Source organism: Centropristis striata, chromosome 1 (genome assembly GCF_030273125.1).
Source record: "Centropristis striata isolate RG_2023a ecotype Rhode Island chromosome 1, C.striata_1.0, whole genome shotgun sequence".
Taxonomy (NCBI): Eukaryota; Metazoa; Chordata; class Actinopteri; order Perciformes; family Serranidae; genus Centropristis; species Centropristis striata.
Genome location: NC_081517.1, coordinates 4,773,374 through 4,788,160, shown reverse-complemented (window position 1 = coordinate 4,788,160; position 14,787 = coordinate 4,773,374). Strand labels below are relative to the sequence as shown.

Below are 14,787 nucleotides of genomic sequence, written 5' to 3'. Positions count from 1 at the left end.
AAAATGAGTTATTTCAAAGTAAAAGTTGAAATTGGAGTAGAGTAGCCTATATATATCCAGGTACTACTTAATTATTAAATTAGACAGTTTTGTTACAAATCGTTACACTGTTAAAATAATTGCCTAACTGATTTTTTCAAGTTTTGCAGGAAACACAAAAACGTCACCAAAAGTGTAACATATGATGAATCACATTTTATGTTGGACTGAAGGACTAAAAAAGACACAAAATGACAAAAAAAAAGACACAAAATGAGAAGACAGAATGACCAAAAAAAACACAGAAGACGCAAAATGACCAAAAAATACACAAAATAACTAAAAAAGACACAACAACAGACACAAAATGACCAAAAAAGAAACACAAAACAGACGAAAAGACATGAAAAGGATTCAAAAATGGACAAAATAGCCCAAGACTCCAGAGTTAAAGAAATCTGAATTTGTACTCTTCTGTGGCCTTCACTGTCTCACCTTAAGTAAATATACTTAGTTAGCCAAGTTATGTGTTTGATATTACATAAGTATAGTAAATTAAAGTTAACAGACATATTCCGGTTAATACACGTAATTAAAATCTAACGTTAATACAAGTAATAAAGTTATCAAGTAACACATTTCGTCACCCTGTTAAAATTATCGCCTAACTCATTTTTTCAAGTTTTGCCGGAAACACAAAAACGTCACCAAAAGTGTAACATATGACATTTATTGATCATTTCACTCAAAAAGGATGTAACAAAGGATGGCTATTGGCATAGTAATAACACTGTGTAAATCATGTAACTTAAGAGAAATAAATGACTTAGGCAATTTTTTTTGAACATGCCTTTGTGACTTAAGCAAGATATGGTAACACTTTATTTTGAAGGTGTCTACATAAGAGTCACACAAGCCTGTCAGAAACATGACATGACAAGTATCAATAACATTAATGTTACTTCAAAGTGTCATTAATGTTCATGACACATACGTTGAAATTGGAGTAGCGTATATATCCAGGTACTACTTAATGATTAAAGTACACAGTTTTATTACAAATCGTCACCCTGTTAAAATAATTGCCTAACTCATTTTTTCAAGTTTTGCAGGAAACACAAAAACGTCACCAAAAGTGTAACATATGACATTTATTGATCATTTCACTCAAAAAGGATGTAACAAAGGATGACTATTGGCATATTAATAACACTGTGTGTAAATTATGTAACTTAAGAGAAATAAATGACTTAGGCAATTTTTTTTGAACATGCCTTTGTGACTTAAGCAAGATATGGTAACACTTTATTTTGAAGGTGTCTACATAAGAGTCACACAAGCCTGTCAGAAACATGACATGACAAGTATCATGAGCATTAATGTTACTTCAAAGTGTCATTAATGTTCATGACACATGCGTTGAAATTGGAGTAGATTATATATCCAGGTACTACTTAATTATTAAATTACACAGTTTTATAACAAATCGTTACACTGTTAAAATCATTGCCTATGTCTTTTTTTGTCAAAATTGTTGTTGTTTTTCTGCCTAAATCATCTCCCCATGACACCGTCCACCTATGGTAAAATCGGCTACATCCTCAGTTGATCAGATCATGATTTTACCCCTTTAAGATCATCACTTCTTTAACAATTTGCCACATTCATAGGCATCAGATAAGAACCCAGCAAAGAAGAGCTAGAGGGAGATTGTTTAGTTATCAGTTTAGTTTATCAGTGTTTTATTGTTGACACTAATATTGGTAACACTTTATTTTGAAGGTGTCTACATAAGAGTGACATGAGTGTGTCATAAACATGACATGGGATGTGTCATGAACATTAATGACACTTTGAAGTAACATTAATGCTCATGATACTTGTCTGTATTGTATTGTATTTATCTGCTTGACTTGTTAATTACTTTAATTGATGTCACATTTATCATTTATTTTGGATTTTGTACTTTTAAATAAGTGTACTGGCTTATATTAGCAGCATGGAAAGACTTTACTTGGGAATACATTCTCAAGTGACAAAAAAAAGTATTATTGTTACTTACTGACTACCTGCTAATGATGAAATATGAGAAGTGTCTGTGTGTAGTTTCACTTAATGAGTTGAAGGAATGATGTGTTCTGTCATTTTACATTATCAGTGTGTTCTAAACCACTGTTGGACATAATATTCTCTTTATTAATAAGATATTAACAGACTTTATTAACAGACTAACTTAAAAGAAAAAAAATACCAAGCTAATATTTAGTGAAATAAATAATTAAGTTTGGTTTTGTGCAGCGCACTGCAGGAGGGATACACATGTTGCTACTATAACTACTATAGTCATGTATCATCTTCCTGTTTTAGTAACAACAATCTTGCAAACAATTGTGCAACTTTGAGCACAAAATTAAGGGAATCGGGTGGCTCATCAAAATGTCTGGAAGTGACTCAGTAAAATGTGAAATATCATAAAATGCCAATATTTACTGGAGGGAGGCTTAATCATACCCTGCTTTACTGTTTTAAATTGTCCATAATTTACAAAGAAGTTAGTTATTCACTTTTTACTGACTTGAGACATGCTGAAGGTACAGACTTGGTCCAGTTCAGTTCACTCTTTATTGTCTCATATTGTCTTGCAGCATGGCAAAAAAGACATATCAACAGACTAATTTAAAAGAAAAAAATACCAACCCAATATTTAGTGAAAAAAATAATGAAGTATGGCTTTCTTTGCAGATTGTCACTAGGGGGCAGATTTGGTCAACTTAAACGGTGCCAGGACTTTTATTTTGAAATATAAATCTCGGGGAACGTGTGGACCGCTACTTCCGCTAAGCTTGTCAGTGTCTGAAACTGATGAACTGAGGCAGTTTGTTCACGCTTTTAGGTAAATAAACTTTTCTCTATAATTAACAGTTGTTGTTTGGTTTCCAGTCCAATGCGTAGGCTGTGTCGCTGCTCGGTCTTTCGCTAAAATGACATTTAATTTGAGCTAGCATGAAGCTAACGATAGCATGCTTTCATAGCAAAACAAAGGGTGCAGCAGAGGATTCCTGAATTAGCTTTTATAGCATCAACTTACAAAACTTTCACATTAATAGCTTATAGTCTAATGAGTTTTGCTCCAAGAGACTTTAAAAATGCGAGAAACGCAATTACCATTAGAGACAGTGAGATGTAATTCAGATTTTCTTTAACAGACAAAAAGTTGTAGCGTGGTGACATTATATCACGTTATTGGACAAAAAAACACTAGATGTTTTTTTAGCATAATGTACCAGATGGATTCCCCACTAATTAATTAATTAATTGATTTAATACTGTCAATTAAATGATAAAAGTTACATTTTCTAAAACAAGTGTAACGCCATCTTGTCCTGGCGTGTCCCGTGACGTCATCATGTTGGTTGTCTTGAAAGTGCTAAAGTGGTTTATTTAGTTTACATCAACCAACTTGTGACAACAATTATAAAGACTTGACTCAATGGAAAATAAGGAACCCCAAACTAAAAAGTGACTCAAGGGGGGTTACTTTCATATTGCATATCCTGGCTGCAGCAATTTATTTTATAGAGCCAAAAACCAAGGAAAGATTGTCCTTTTTCATGATTTTGCATCTTGAGCAGCAAGTGGAGTTTCATCCCTCTGTGTTTGACTCTTCCTCCTATAAGGTTGGGTGTACAGACTATAGACTGTATAGATGACCTCACAGTTGAGGCCAGTGTCAAAAAACGGAAGAAGCCAGGAGCAGGACTCCTGCATGCCCCTCTGCAGGAGGGATACACATGTTGCTGAACTACTATAGTCATGTATCATCTTCCTGTTTTATCAACAAGAATCTCGCAAACAATTTTGCTTGCTAAAGTTATTTGTCAATAATGTTTGGGAAATGGTGTGGCTCATCGAAATGTCAGGAAGTGACTCAGTAAAATGGGAAATATCATACAAATGGCAATATATACTGGAGGGGGGCTTTATGCAGGCTATTATTGTCTGCAATTTACAAAGTGAACATCATGCTGTATTGAAAAAGACCTTAAAGTTGCAGTCGAGACCATAGAGTAATGAAAAGGTTTACTGACATAATAAATCAAGTGAAAAGTAGAGTAATTTTCTAAACTTGTATGCACTCCAACTTCTTTTTGCAACCAGTGAAGTCACCCCCTGCTGGCCATTAGAAAAAAATGCAGCTTTAAGGCATTACATGTCATTTAGATGACGCTTTTGTCCAAAGCGACTTACAATAAGTGCATTAAACCTGAAGGTTCTAGCCTTAGACCACAGGAATCAAGTAAGTACACATTTTAGGCGACCATGACTTAACCGAGGTATTGTTGGAAGAGGTAGGTCTTCAGCCTGAGGCGGAAGGTATACAGGCTGTCTGAAGTCCTGATGAGGTCCTGATGTCAGCTCCTTCCACCATTTGGGTGCCAGGACAGTGGAGGGGGACAGTTGGTTGTCAAGAGTCACGCCAAGGTTTTTAGCGGTTTCTGTGGAGACAACCACTGTGTTCTGGACAGTGATGTGGAGGTCAGAGGTGGGAGAGCCCTTCCCTGGGAGGTAAAGTAGCTCAGTCTTTCCCAGGTTGAGTTTGAGGTGGTTTGAAGACATGCAGAGATACGTGCTGCTGCCTGTGTTTCAGACTGAGGAAATGAGAGGATTAGCTGGGTGTCGTCAGCATAGCTATGATAGGAGAAGCCATGCGAGTGGATGAGAGATCCGAGGGAGTTGGTGTATACCGAGAAAAGGAGCGGACCAAGGACAGAGCCTTGAGGGACCCCGGTGGTGGGTGGACAGGGTTCTGATACAGAACCCCTCCAAGGGCACTTCAGCATTGGCACTTTTCAGTGCCAAGTTATTGCAACAACATATTGTCAATAACACAAGCTGGCAACTTATATGCAATGATGAGGAGGAAAAACAATTAGGCTGAGAGCGATCATTTTCATTTTTATATCTGAACAGATGGAAAGACAACAAAGACAGCTTAAATAGCCATCAGCAGACAGAATTTGTGTACTTGAATGTCATTCACTCACACACACCCGTCCCTTATTGCATGTTGGTTGCTTTTGGTTTGTTTTTTGTTTCACAAACTGGTGTATTTTAAATAGCCCCTGAGACCAGCCATGCTGGTATACTTAAGTAGCAGCTCCAGATTGTTTAACATTGCCCAAAGTCAGTAAAAATGTTTTTAAAACACAGGATTAATTAATTAATATTCCAAATGAATATAATTATCTCCTATTCGTGTAAACAGGATCCACAGAGAGTCTCCTCCGTCAAAAGAAAACCACAACATTACCAGCAGCCATGGATTCACAAGGTAGGAGACACTGTTATGAATGAGCTACCAATAATAACATTATTAACATTTTTACAGTGATACAAGTTCGATGGTGCTTGTTAGACATTGATCATAATATAATTTATGTTGATTCTTGAACAATTTTTCATCATTACTTTTAATAAAACAGAAGCCAGGACATGTCTTATTTCCGAAAAGATGTAAGATGGCTTCTTGACTATTTGTTTTTAATTGTGCATATCCCTTTTCAAGGCCGAATTTATAGAGATGTATTGGATCCATAGTAGGGCCGATACTGACTATATTAATTAGATCAGGTTCTGCTTGAAACACTCAAGAAAGAAAATGCAGTTTCTTCACTTATTTTATCATAAAAATGTTGTATTTTTCCATCACTGGGGGCCGACCCCTCATTTTTTAGTATGACAGCAATTTCTGGCCTCATGCAGTGTGATACAGATGTGCTGCAGACTTAAAATGTGTGTGGCAATATCTTAATCATCTCATCACAAAATGGCTTCAGTCTTGTTCTTTTTCTTGGCTAGAGTCTCTGAAGTTCTCATGTTCGGTTTGTGATGACAAACTTCGATCTGAACTGCCCCACAGCAACGACGCAGCCAGTCGTGTGTGAGTTCTGTGGAACGTACTTCGAGACACGACGAGGGCTCTCTAGCCACGCCCGCCTCCATCTACGGCAGCTAGGTGTGATGTTGTCAGACAGCAGCGGAGCTCCCATTGAACTTCTCTACCAGTTCATGCAGGAAAGAGGTGAATTGAAAGCAGACTCTTCTGAACCCGGGCCCACCCCGCTCAAAAAAACATCCCAGCAGGAGTCCAGAACCCCTTCGGCAGCAGAGGACAGGAGCGACTCGGGGACCAGAGTCATGACAACCCCGCAAAAGGTGGATCATCCAGGATCTCCGGCCAGACTGAAAGAGTCTCCAAGCTCTCTCCTCCCCTCGTCCCCCTCTGGTGTCAGGCTGCTGGAGTCGAGAGCAAGTGAAGGCAGCAGCTCGTCCAACCAAACCCCAACCAAGCCAATGTGGGCGCCGCTGGAGACTGACGCCCCCATCAGCTTAGGTACGGCAGAATCCTGTGAAAAGATGCTTATGGAAATGGGAAAAGTAATGGGGGTGTAGCTGTATGTGCAAAATAGAGCTTTAGCCCTCTGGGGTCTATGATCGTTCCATCCTGATCAGATCATGTGACGTTTAACAAAAAAACTAGTTCACATGGAGCGCTGCTATCAACTTAACTCCAAAGTACAGACTTGAAACTTTCTCCCAATTTTTGTTTGACATTCCTAGGTCATGTAAAAACCAAAGATATGATAGTTTAAATTTGATAGCACAGAAATATTTTAGCGTTGGTGTAGCTCTCTGTGTAATTTCCGTTTGTTTTGAAGAGTTGAAGCTAACAAGGAATAAAAAAAGCCTTTAAATATACATGTTTTTATGGGATTTTTTTTGTATATAATTATATTTAAAAATGTTTCACCTTTTTATATGTTCATATTTGTATCCTATGATGATGATTTGTGGGCGCAATTTGTTGATCAAGTAGGTTAAAAGTGAGAAAATAGCTGTCAGATCATAAAGGTGAAGAAAAAACGTGGGTCACTGGTGGACTAATATTGGCGCAAAGTGACCCACACTGTAGAGAATGTAATGATTGACATTATAATTTACCAATCCTCATCCAAAAGGAGCCACCAGTCACGTCAAAGGTCTGGAGAAGGTGGCTATTTGCCGTTTCCATGGTTTCGTTCACTGCTATGTAGAGACTTATAAAGTCTATATAAAGCATATTAAGATCGTAACTCATATACAACAACTCCCTTACTTACTACTAATTAGTAATAATTCTGAGGTTATTGAAGGAAAACTCTTAGTTAATGTCTTACTGGTTGTATAATAAGGCCATGCAGAATAAGGCATTAATAATTACTTAATAAAGACTAATTAAGTGCCAATATGTTTCTTATTAGTATGCTGATAAGCAACTAATTCATGTTGAATATGTGTTCCCTAATCTAAAGTGTTACCAATAGTTTTTATAAAGTGAACAAAACAGCATTGTCTCCTCCAGACTGGATTCCTCTTAGGCTACGTTCAGACTGCAGGGCTTAATGCTCAATTCAGATTTTTTTGTGGAATTCAATTTTTTTTGCAAGGTCGTTCACATTTCCAATTAAATGCAACTTGTATGTGATCTCCAGTGTGAACTTTAAACGTACCAAAAGGACGTCACACGCAGCGAGCGTGCTCAGCGTTTACGGAAGTAGCAGAAAACATGGCCGCCAGCAGTAAGCCTATGTATGATGAATGCGACCTGGCCGTTCAGACTGGAGTCGCATGTCAAAAGATCAGATATGTATCGGTTTTAGGATCACATATCCAAGTGGCCTGGATCATATTTTGAAAAAATCGGATCTGTGTCGTTCAGACTGTCATTAACCCATTGACGCCTAAAACTGCCTGTAAAACCTCTGGGCGATTTTAAAATAAGCCCCTAAAACCTGAAGTTTTTCTGGAAATTCAACAGAAGTGTCAACGCTTCTACTAAATAATAGATTTTTCAGCCTCTGTAGCAGATAGAAATGAAATTCAAAAAGTATTTGAGAGCTTATACAAATACTAAAAAACGACGTATCCACTTTCCAGGCTTCAATGGGTTAAAAGATCAGATGCAGGTCGCATAGGGGAGAAAAAATCTGATTTGGGTCACTTCAGGCTGCAGTCTGACCGTCATCATTTTCTTCATTCTTGCAGCTTCAGACACAAAGAACGAGGTCCATGTGTGCCAGCTCTGTGGCTGCTGGTATGGGACACGCAAAGGCCTGTCTGGTCACGCTCGGGCCCACCTGCGCCAGATTGGAATCCCCGACAGCGACATCAAGGGCAGCCCTATCGACCTGCTGTACCAGATCATGGAGGAGGAGGACCTCAAGCCAATCAGCAGCCAGAAACAGCAGAAGCAAACCTCAAACAGCCCGTCTACATCCTCCTCCAAACGACCCCCCAGCGTGCCCTCTCCACCCGGGTCTCCGCCCGGCAAACGACCCAGATCATCAGAGGGCTTCACCTGTATTCTGTGCAGGGCGGTGTTTGAGAACCATAAAGGCCTGGCTGTCCACGCACGCGCTCATCTGCGTCAGATCGGCGTGGTCGACCTCCTGGGGAAAAGCTCTGCCGTCGAAGCCCTGGAGGAGCTGGTCAACAGTGGCATGCTGGAAGCCATCAACCCGCCCAAGAAAAGCTCATCTGCAGCATCGTCTCAGTCCCCCGTCCCCTCCACGTCCCTCTCCTCAAGCCCTTCATGGTATCCTGTTAACAAGGCCCCAAAGGCTAAGAAAGGCTTTCGGCTCGCAGTGGACCCCCTTCTGAGGAAGCCCAAGCCTGAGCCTGTAGAGATCGACCTGTCTGTTCAACCCAGTGAATCCGGCACCAGCAGCAACTCTCCCACACAGATTTACTCTGCTGCGTCAAAGTCTCTCAATGCAGGTAAACAGTGGTAGAATGTAACTATTATTGCATTTACTCAAGTACTGTACTGCCCTACAAAGCAAAATTGCATTTGCAAATGCTGGTTGTCTGGTACCATATCATGTTGTTTGTGTGGATTCATCCTCTTGATTTCCCTTCCACCGTTTGTTATTGTCCTCCTCAGATGATCAGTCCCCGCCAACAGTCCTTTGTGATTACTGCGGCCAGCTGTTTGACACCCGCAAAGCCCTGTCGTGCCACGCCCGCGCCCACCTGCGCCAGCTCGGCCTCGCCTGGTCGATCAGAACATCCCCGATCGATCTCCTCAAAGAGGTCATGATGCGTGGTGAGGAGGGCAAGAAAGTGTCCGGGGCCACGGGGTCATCAGGCAAAGCTGCATCATGGACCTCTCAAAGCTCCAGGAGGTCTCTGGACAGCCTGCAGGCTGGAGAACAGGCCACCTCCTCACCTCTTGACTTCTCCATGAAAGAGAAGTCCCCGCCTGCCAGGAGCGGGGCCCCACACCCTGGTAAGACATTAACCCTCTGGGGTTTCAACAATATATTTATTGAGTTTTGTTTTACAAATTTTACACATAGGTCACAAGAAAAATACAAAACAAGCAAACATACAAGAACGTGGCGGCCAAAAGTAGCTTAATTTAAGAACAAGAGTCCTTGAGGATCCATTCAAAAAAGACTACAGAGCAAATGAACATAAGTATAAATATGCATAGGGTAAAATTATTCTGCTCCAGGTTCGTTTATTAAATGAGCCAGTTCCAGTTATTGTTCTTAATATGATGTATAAAACGTCCCCATACTCTTTGAAACACCTCTTGTTTATTCTTAAGCGTGTATGTAATTCTTTCCAGGGGCAAACATAAAGATAATTCCTTAAACCACTGTGATATGCTGGTTTACCAATGTTTTTCCATGTAAACGCAATATCTCTTTTTGCCTGTAACAAACACAAATTAAGAAAAACTTGTTCATGGTAATTTATGTTATGCCCCTCTGGGTATAGACAAGTAAAAAAAGTCACTAACTTGTCTCATCGATAGAATCTCCTGAACTGATACACTAACCTCTTCTCAAAACTCTTTGTTGTTAGCTACTTTTTCACATTTCTGTTTCCAGTCACACACACATTTTGGAAATGTCACTTCTTGTCACAGTCAAACAGTCTTGCTGAGGGACTTAATGAGTTAATGTGAAGCATAAAGCTGAATATGGGAGATTCTAGAACATTTAAAGTGTCACCATGGGTTGTTATGGGTTAAACAGTGACTTTTTAAATCTTTAATCTCCTTTTTGTGTCAGACGCGTCCTGCGAGCTTTGTGGGTTTGAGTTTGAGAACCGGAAGGCCCTAGCAAGTCACGCGCGGGCCCACCTCCGACAGCTGGGGATCATCGAGTGGAAGGCAGACGGAGCGAGTTCACCCATCGAGCTGCTCAGTGAGTTGATCCGGAAGGACCCAGCTAAAGTAGCAGCAGTGACCAGACGCTATCGTATGGGAGACCTTTACATCAAGAAGGTGGGCTGTGCTCTCAAATAATATGCTTAAAATATATCCATTTAGATTTAGATGAGCAGTGTATTAAGTAGGACTGGGCGATATATATCGATATATTTTTAAATGTGTAGACCATATCGCATATATCGGTATAGTTCAATTTTTTAAATTCTTTCTTTATATATAAATGCTGCCCTTACTAGGGTTTGTCATACGAATATGAAAACTTTATAATCCACTGAGTGGAAATTCCTCTTTGGTTTCACCATAGATATGTCTCAAAACAATAGAATAAATAGTAAAACAATAAAGAAAAAACATTTCAAGGATGGAAAAAATATAAAATAGCATACAGCAATAGCTGTACTTCACACGTCACCCATTCAGGCACAAAATTTCATAAAAGCACACCACAATACAAATCAAGTTTACAAATGCAGGTCTAAGACCTAAAAGGGAAACCCTCAGCAAAGGAAAAACAGGAGTAAACAAGGTAAATCATATTTAGTTATTTTGTAATGTAATGTTATTCTTTTGTCATATAAATATATTTATTTCAGAAAAAGATTGGCCTATTTTATTTCATAGGCTGTTTTTATTTAAATGTGCACTTTATGGAGCTTTGATTTAAAAAAAATAAAATAAAAGGTTCTCCTGTTGTTATACAGTATTTATGTTCACTTAAATAAACGGTTTCAATAAAACTACTTGTGACATGTCATATTTGGCTTTGACTGAACATTTGCTCTCAGTTTGCAATAAAAACATCAGGATATATATCGTAAATCGATATTCAGCCTAAATATATCTGGATATCGCCCAGCCCTAGTATTAAGTAAATCTGATCTAACTTTACATTTATATTCTTTCAGTCCCAGAGAGCTGCTGCCTCGCCCTCTCTGTCCACAGACTCTGACTCGTACCCCGGCATCAGTCTGAGGACGTCAGCGGGTTCATCCAGACACTCACACAGCCACACCAGGGCTGCTGCAGCCCACGGAGACCCTGGTCTACGCTCTCCAAGAGGTGAGAATATATTCGAATATTATTGGAAAATGGAACCTTGTAGCCACTTTAAAACTCCTAAAGATAGGTAGGCTAAATAGACTTCCAGATGAGATGAGTCAGGGTGGAAATCCAGAGTGGATTGTGTTACTGACCAGGTGTAGGCCTATCACACAATGGGGCGGAGCTCCCCTAAATTATTATTATTACTATTATTTTTCCTGCAATTTTTTGAGTAAACATTGCATGTTTACCGGCTGGTCTCTGTGGATTATTTGAATGTGGACGTGGAGAAGAGTGGTACAAGCGTCAAACTGAGACTTAACCTACACAAATTTATAATTGAAAAAAAAAAAGCATTTTGATTTCCCTCTCTCTGCATATTACTCTTATACCTCTCTGTTTGGTGTCAGGGGTCCATCCACCAAAACGTTTTGGGTCTGCAGGGGCAGAAAATCGGGACACCAATCCCCAGCAGCCATCACGGACAGGCAGCATTCCCGCTATGCTGCCAAAGCCGCCGCTGACCCCGCTGGTCAAACTGGTCGGCAAAGTCTACTCCCTCAAGTGCAGGTACGTCTCTGAAGTACAAGACTGACATTCTTCTCCATTCAGTGAATAATACAGTTGAGAGTAATTGACCATTTCATGGTTTTCTTGATAATGATATTGGTTATTATCAAGAAAACCATGGAAAATGTCTAGATATAAGCTCTTAAATTAAACTCTTATCAGCTATTTTTGTTGTTATCATTGTACCAGGCATTAAAATGAACAAGACATTGAAGAAAACAATGGTCTAATAACTTTTTCCATGACTGCATAATAAAAACACTGAGTTTTAATATTTCACTCACACTCAGGAGAATCGCAAAGGCTCAGCCAATGATCAGATTGTGCATATCAGAGCGTGCATATCACCAATGCTGGGTCTTAGACAGACAGACAGACAGACAGACAGACAGACTTTCTCTCTCTCTCTCTCTCTCTCTCATAGAAATTAGAGTGTAGCAGCAGCATTACACACAGAGACAATAACAACACAGTTAAATGAAAAGAACAACCTAGGCATACTTCAAGCAATAAAATATAAAAAACAATAAAATATAAAGTGTCTAAAGAAGGAGTATGTATTAAGGTGTAGAATTCCAGTTCAGAATAAATATGAATATGCAGTATAAAAATGTTTGTGCCGTGAACCAAATAAGGTGCAATGAACAGTGTGCATAAAAAACACATAAAGTGCATAATGACGGTATGTAATGAACCAGACTATTGTCAGACTATGTTATTGTACAGTTTACAGTCTTGTTGGTTTTCTGAGAATCTACTGCACCTACTGGTACCTTGTTTGCCTTCTAGCAATAAAAATATACTAAAAACCTGGATTAATCTGGTTAGTCACATTGGACTGCTATTATATTGAACACTACTGTATGTATTTGCAGTATAAACAAATCTCCCTCTCTCTGTGTGCTGCTGTTCAGGTTCTGTGAAGAGGTGTTTCAGGGACCTCTGTCTGTTCAGGAGCGCTGGATCACACACCTGCAGAAACACATCCTGTCGCTGGGCTACAAAGGCAAAGCGTCTCCTCCTGCTGCACCGGTGGCAGCTCCAGCACTCGTCCATCCAGTCGCCGTCTAGTCCACCAAGTCCCTCTTTATCCCGGTACAAAAGGTCCTCGTTTTCAAATGACACGGCGGATTTGAGGAGAAGTCTTTATGTCTATTGTGAGGCAACACATTGTCAGAAGTGCAAGTTAGATCATGTTCCTGTTTTGTCCTGCAGAGGGCAGACATGAGCCATGTGAGGAAAGCAGCAGTGATCCACTCAGGTAAAATCCACTAGTTACAGTAGATCACAGTACTGATCACTGAAGGTTTAAACCTTTCATTTACATGTTGAGTGCTTTCCTCCTGCTCATTATTCCTACCAGGTGTGTAGATGTTGTAGATGTGTTTGAATGTGATTCAGTATTTTGCATTTACAAACTTCATGTTCCACACTGAGAAAACGATCCTGGTCAGTCTTTTTCTTTTTCCGTTTTTGTGCTACTGAGTAGACTGGCGTGTTTCACTGTGATATACTTTATCTCCTTTATATGATTTTGAACTGAGTTTTGTTTTATAATAATGTATTTTTTAAAACGTTTTACTATAAACCTGGAGGGATCCTCTTTTTTTCTCAAATGAAAATGTTTTGGAGTAACAAGATGCTGATAAAAGAAAGTTATTATCAGTGATGATCAGTGTTCCTTAAAAGATCCTCAAAGCCTCAACTGTCCTGACCATAGAGATACTGTGTTTCCATTCTTACTGTTTTCTTCAGGTAAACCAGCAAATAACGTGCTGTTTTTCTGGTCTTTTTAAATTTGTTTTTGTTTTTTAACACATGTTATGTTAATTAAATTTGGTCTTGTATATAACCATACGAATAAAATGTGTTTGTTTTATTTTTTTCAAGTCAAAGGACAATTTATAATGACACCAACAACCTGCAGGTCCCCAGCAGCCACAGTTCTCACTGTAATATTCAAATAAAAAATAAATGACCAAAAATGACACAAAATGACCAAAAAAACACAGAAGAAAACACAAAATGACAAAAAAAGACATAAAATGACCAAAAAAAGATACAAAATGACTCACAAAGACACAAAATGACTTAAAAACACAGCTGTTTTTTGTAGTATTAGTCCTTAATAACATACTAAAAGTTTACCAAAATCTGACCACTAGAAAGGTGTCATTTTCAAGATGGCTTCCAAGATGGGCAGGACGCCACCAACACTAGGCAAAGCCATATTAGAAAGGAGAAATGCGCAATTACTTAAGGGAAATTGTACTTTTTTTTTTTTTTTTTTGCATAAATAGAATTTTTTTTAGGGTTAAACCATATTTGCACCTGACTGTAAATCATAAAACGCCTGTAAAAACACTCATAATTGTATTTCCATTTATTTTTTTCATCTATTGTTGTGTCTCCAGCTCGTTTCACAACTTAAGCTTTCTCACTTGAGCCCAGCAGGATGTAATTCCCTCTCGTGGAGGAGAACAGTGAGAACAGCTCTGTGGTGAATAACTGTAAATGAGTTTGTATTGGATGTTTGCTTCCACACAGATTGTTTCTGTTCTGACGGCGCCTGTAGTTGTTAAAACATATTCCTTTATTTACACAGTCATGTAATGTTCCTTCCCTTTCCTGTTGCATTATAATAGTATCTCCTCTTTGTGTTAACAACCTCTTGCTCACGACTATTGATAAGACTTCTGGTTCACACAGCACGGAGTCTTAAAAATGTGGAAGTCATCAAACTCTGATGCAGTACATGTAGCTTTTTTCTTAATTTCCACATCATCATTCCACATTTCATGTTGTTGTTTTGTAAACCATGACCTCACCAACACAAGCATGTGTTTCTGTGCTCCTCAGTTCTGCAGATGTATTCCTGTTTATAGTCATTATGTTTTTGACAAGTGTACGTTTAT

At 39.0% G+C, this 14,787-nt stretch overlaps 1 protein-coding gene across 3 annotated transcripts; it reads left to right on the top strand.

Moving 5' to 3' along the window:
* Nucleotides 1-2,762: 2,762 nt before the first annotated feature.
* Nucleotides 2,763-13,738, top strand: LOC131969089 (protein Wiz-like). Of its 3 annotated transcripts, none has more exons than XM_059330346.1 (9): nt 2,763-2,872; nt 5,246-5,311; nt 5,900-6,373; nt 8,065-8,796; nt 8,963-9,307; nt 10,101-10,315; nt 11,167-11,320; nt 11,713-11,872; nt 12,787-13,738. In XM_059330346.1, exons 2-9 carry the CDS (start codon nt 5,299-5,301, stop codon nt 12,941-12,943), a joined length of 2,250 nt encoding a protein of 749 aa, XP_059186329.1. In that variant the 5' UTR covers nt 2,763-2,872; nt 5,246-5,298; the 3' UTR covers nt 12,944-13,738. The 3 variants fall into 3 exon arrangements, with proteins under 3 accessions (XP_059186329.1, XP_059186251.1, XP_059186371.1); XM_059330268.1 differs by having other exon boundaries at nt 5,841-6,373; XM_059330388.1 differs by having other exon boundaries at nt 5,839-6,373; nt 11,746-11,872.
* Nucleotides 13,739-14,787: the final 1,049 nt, after the last annotated feature.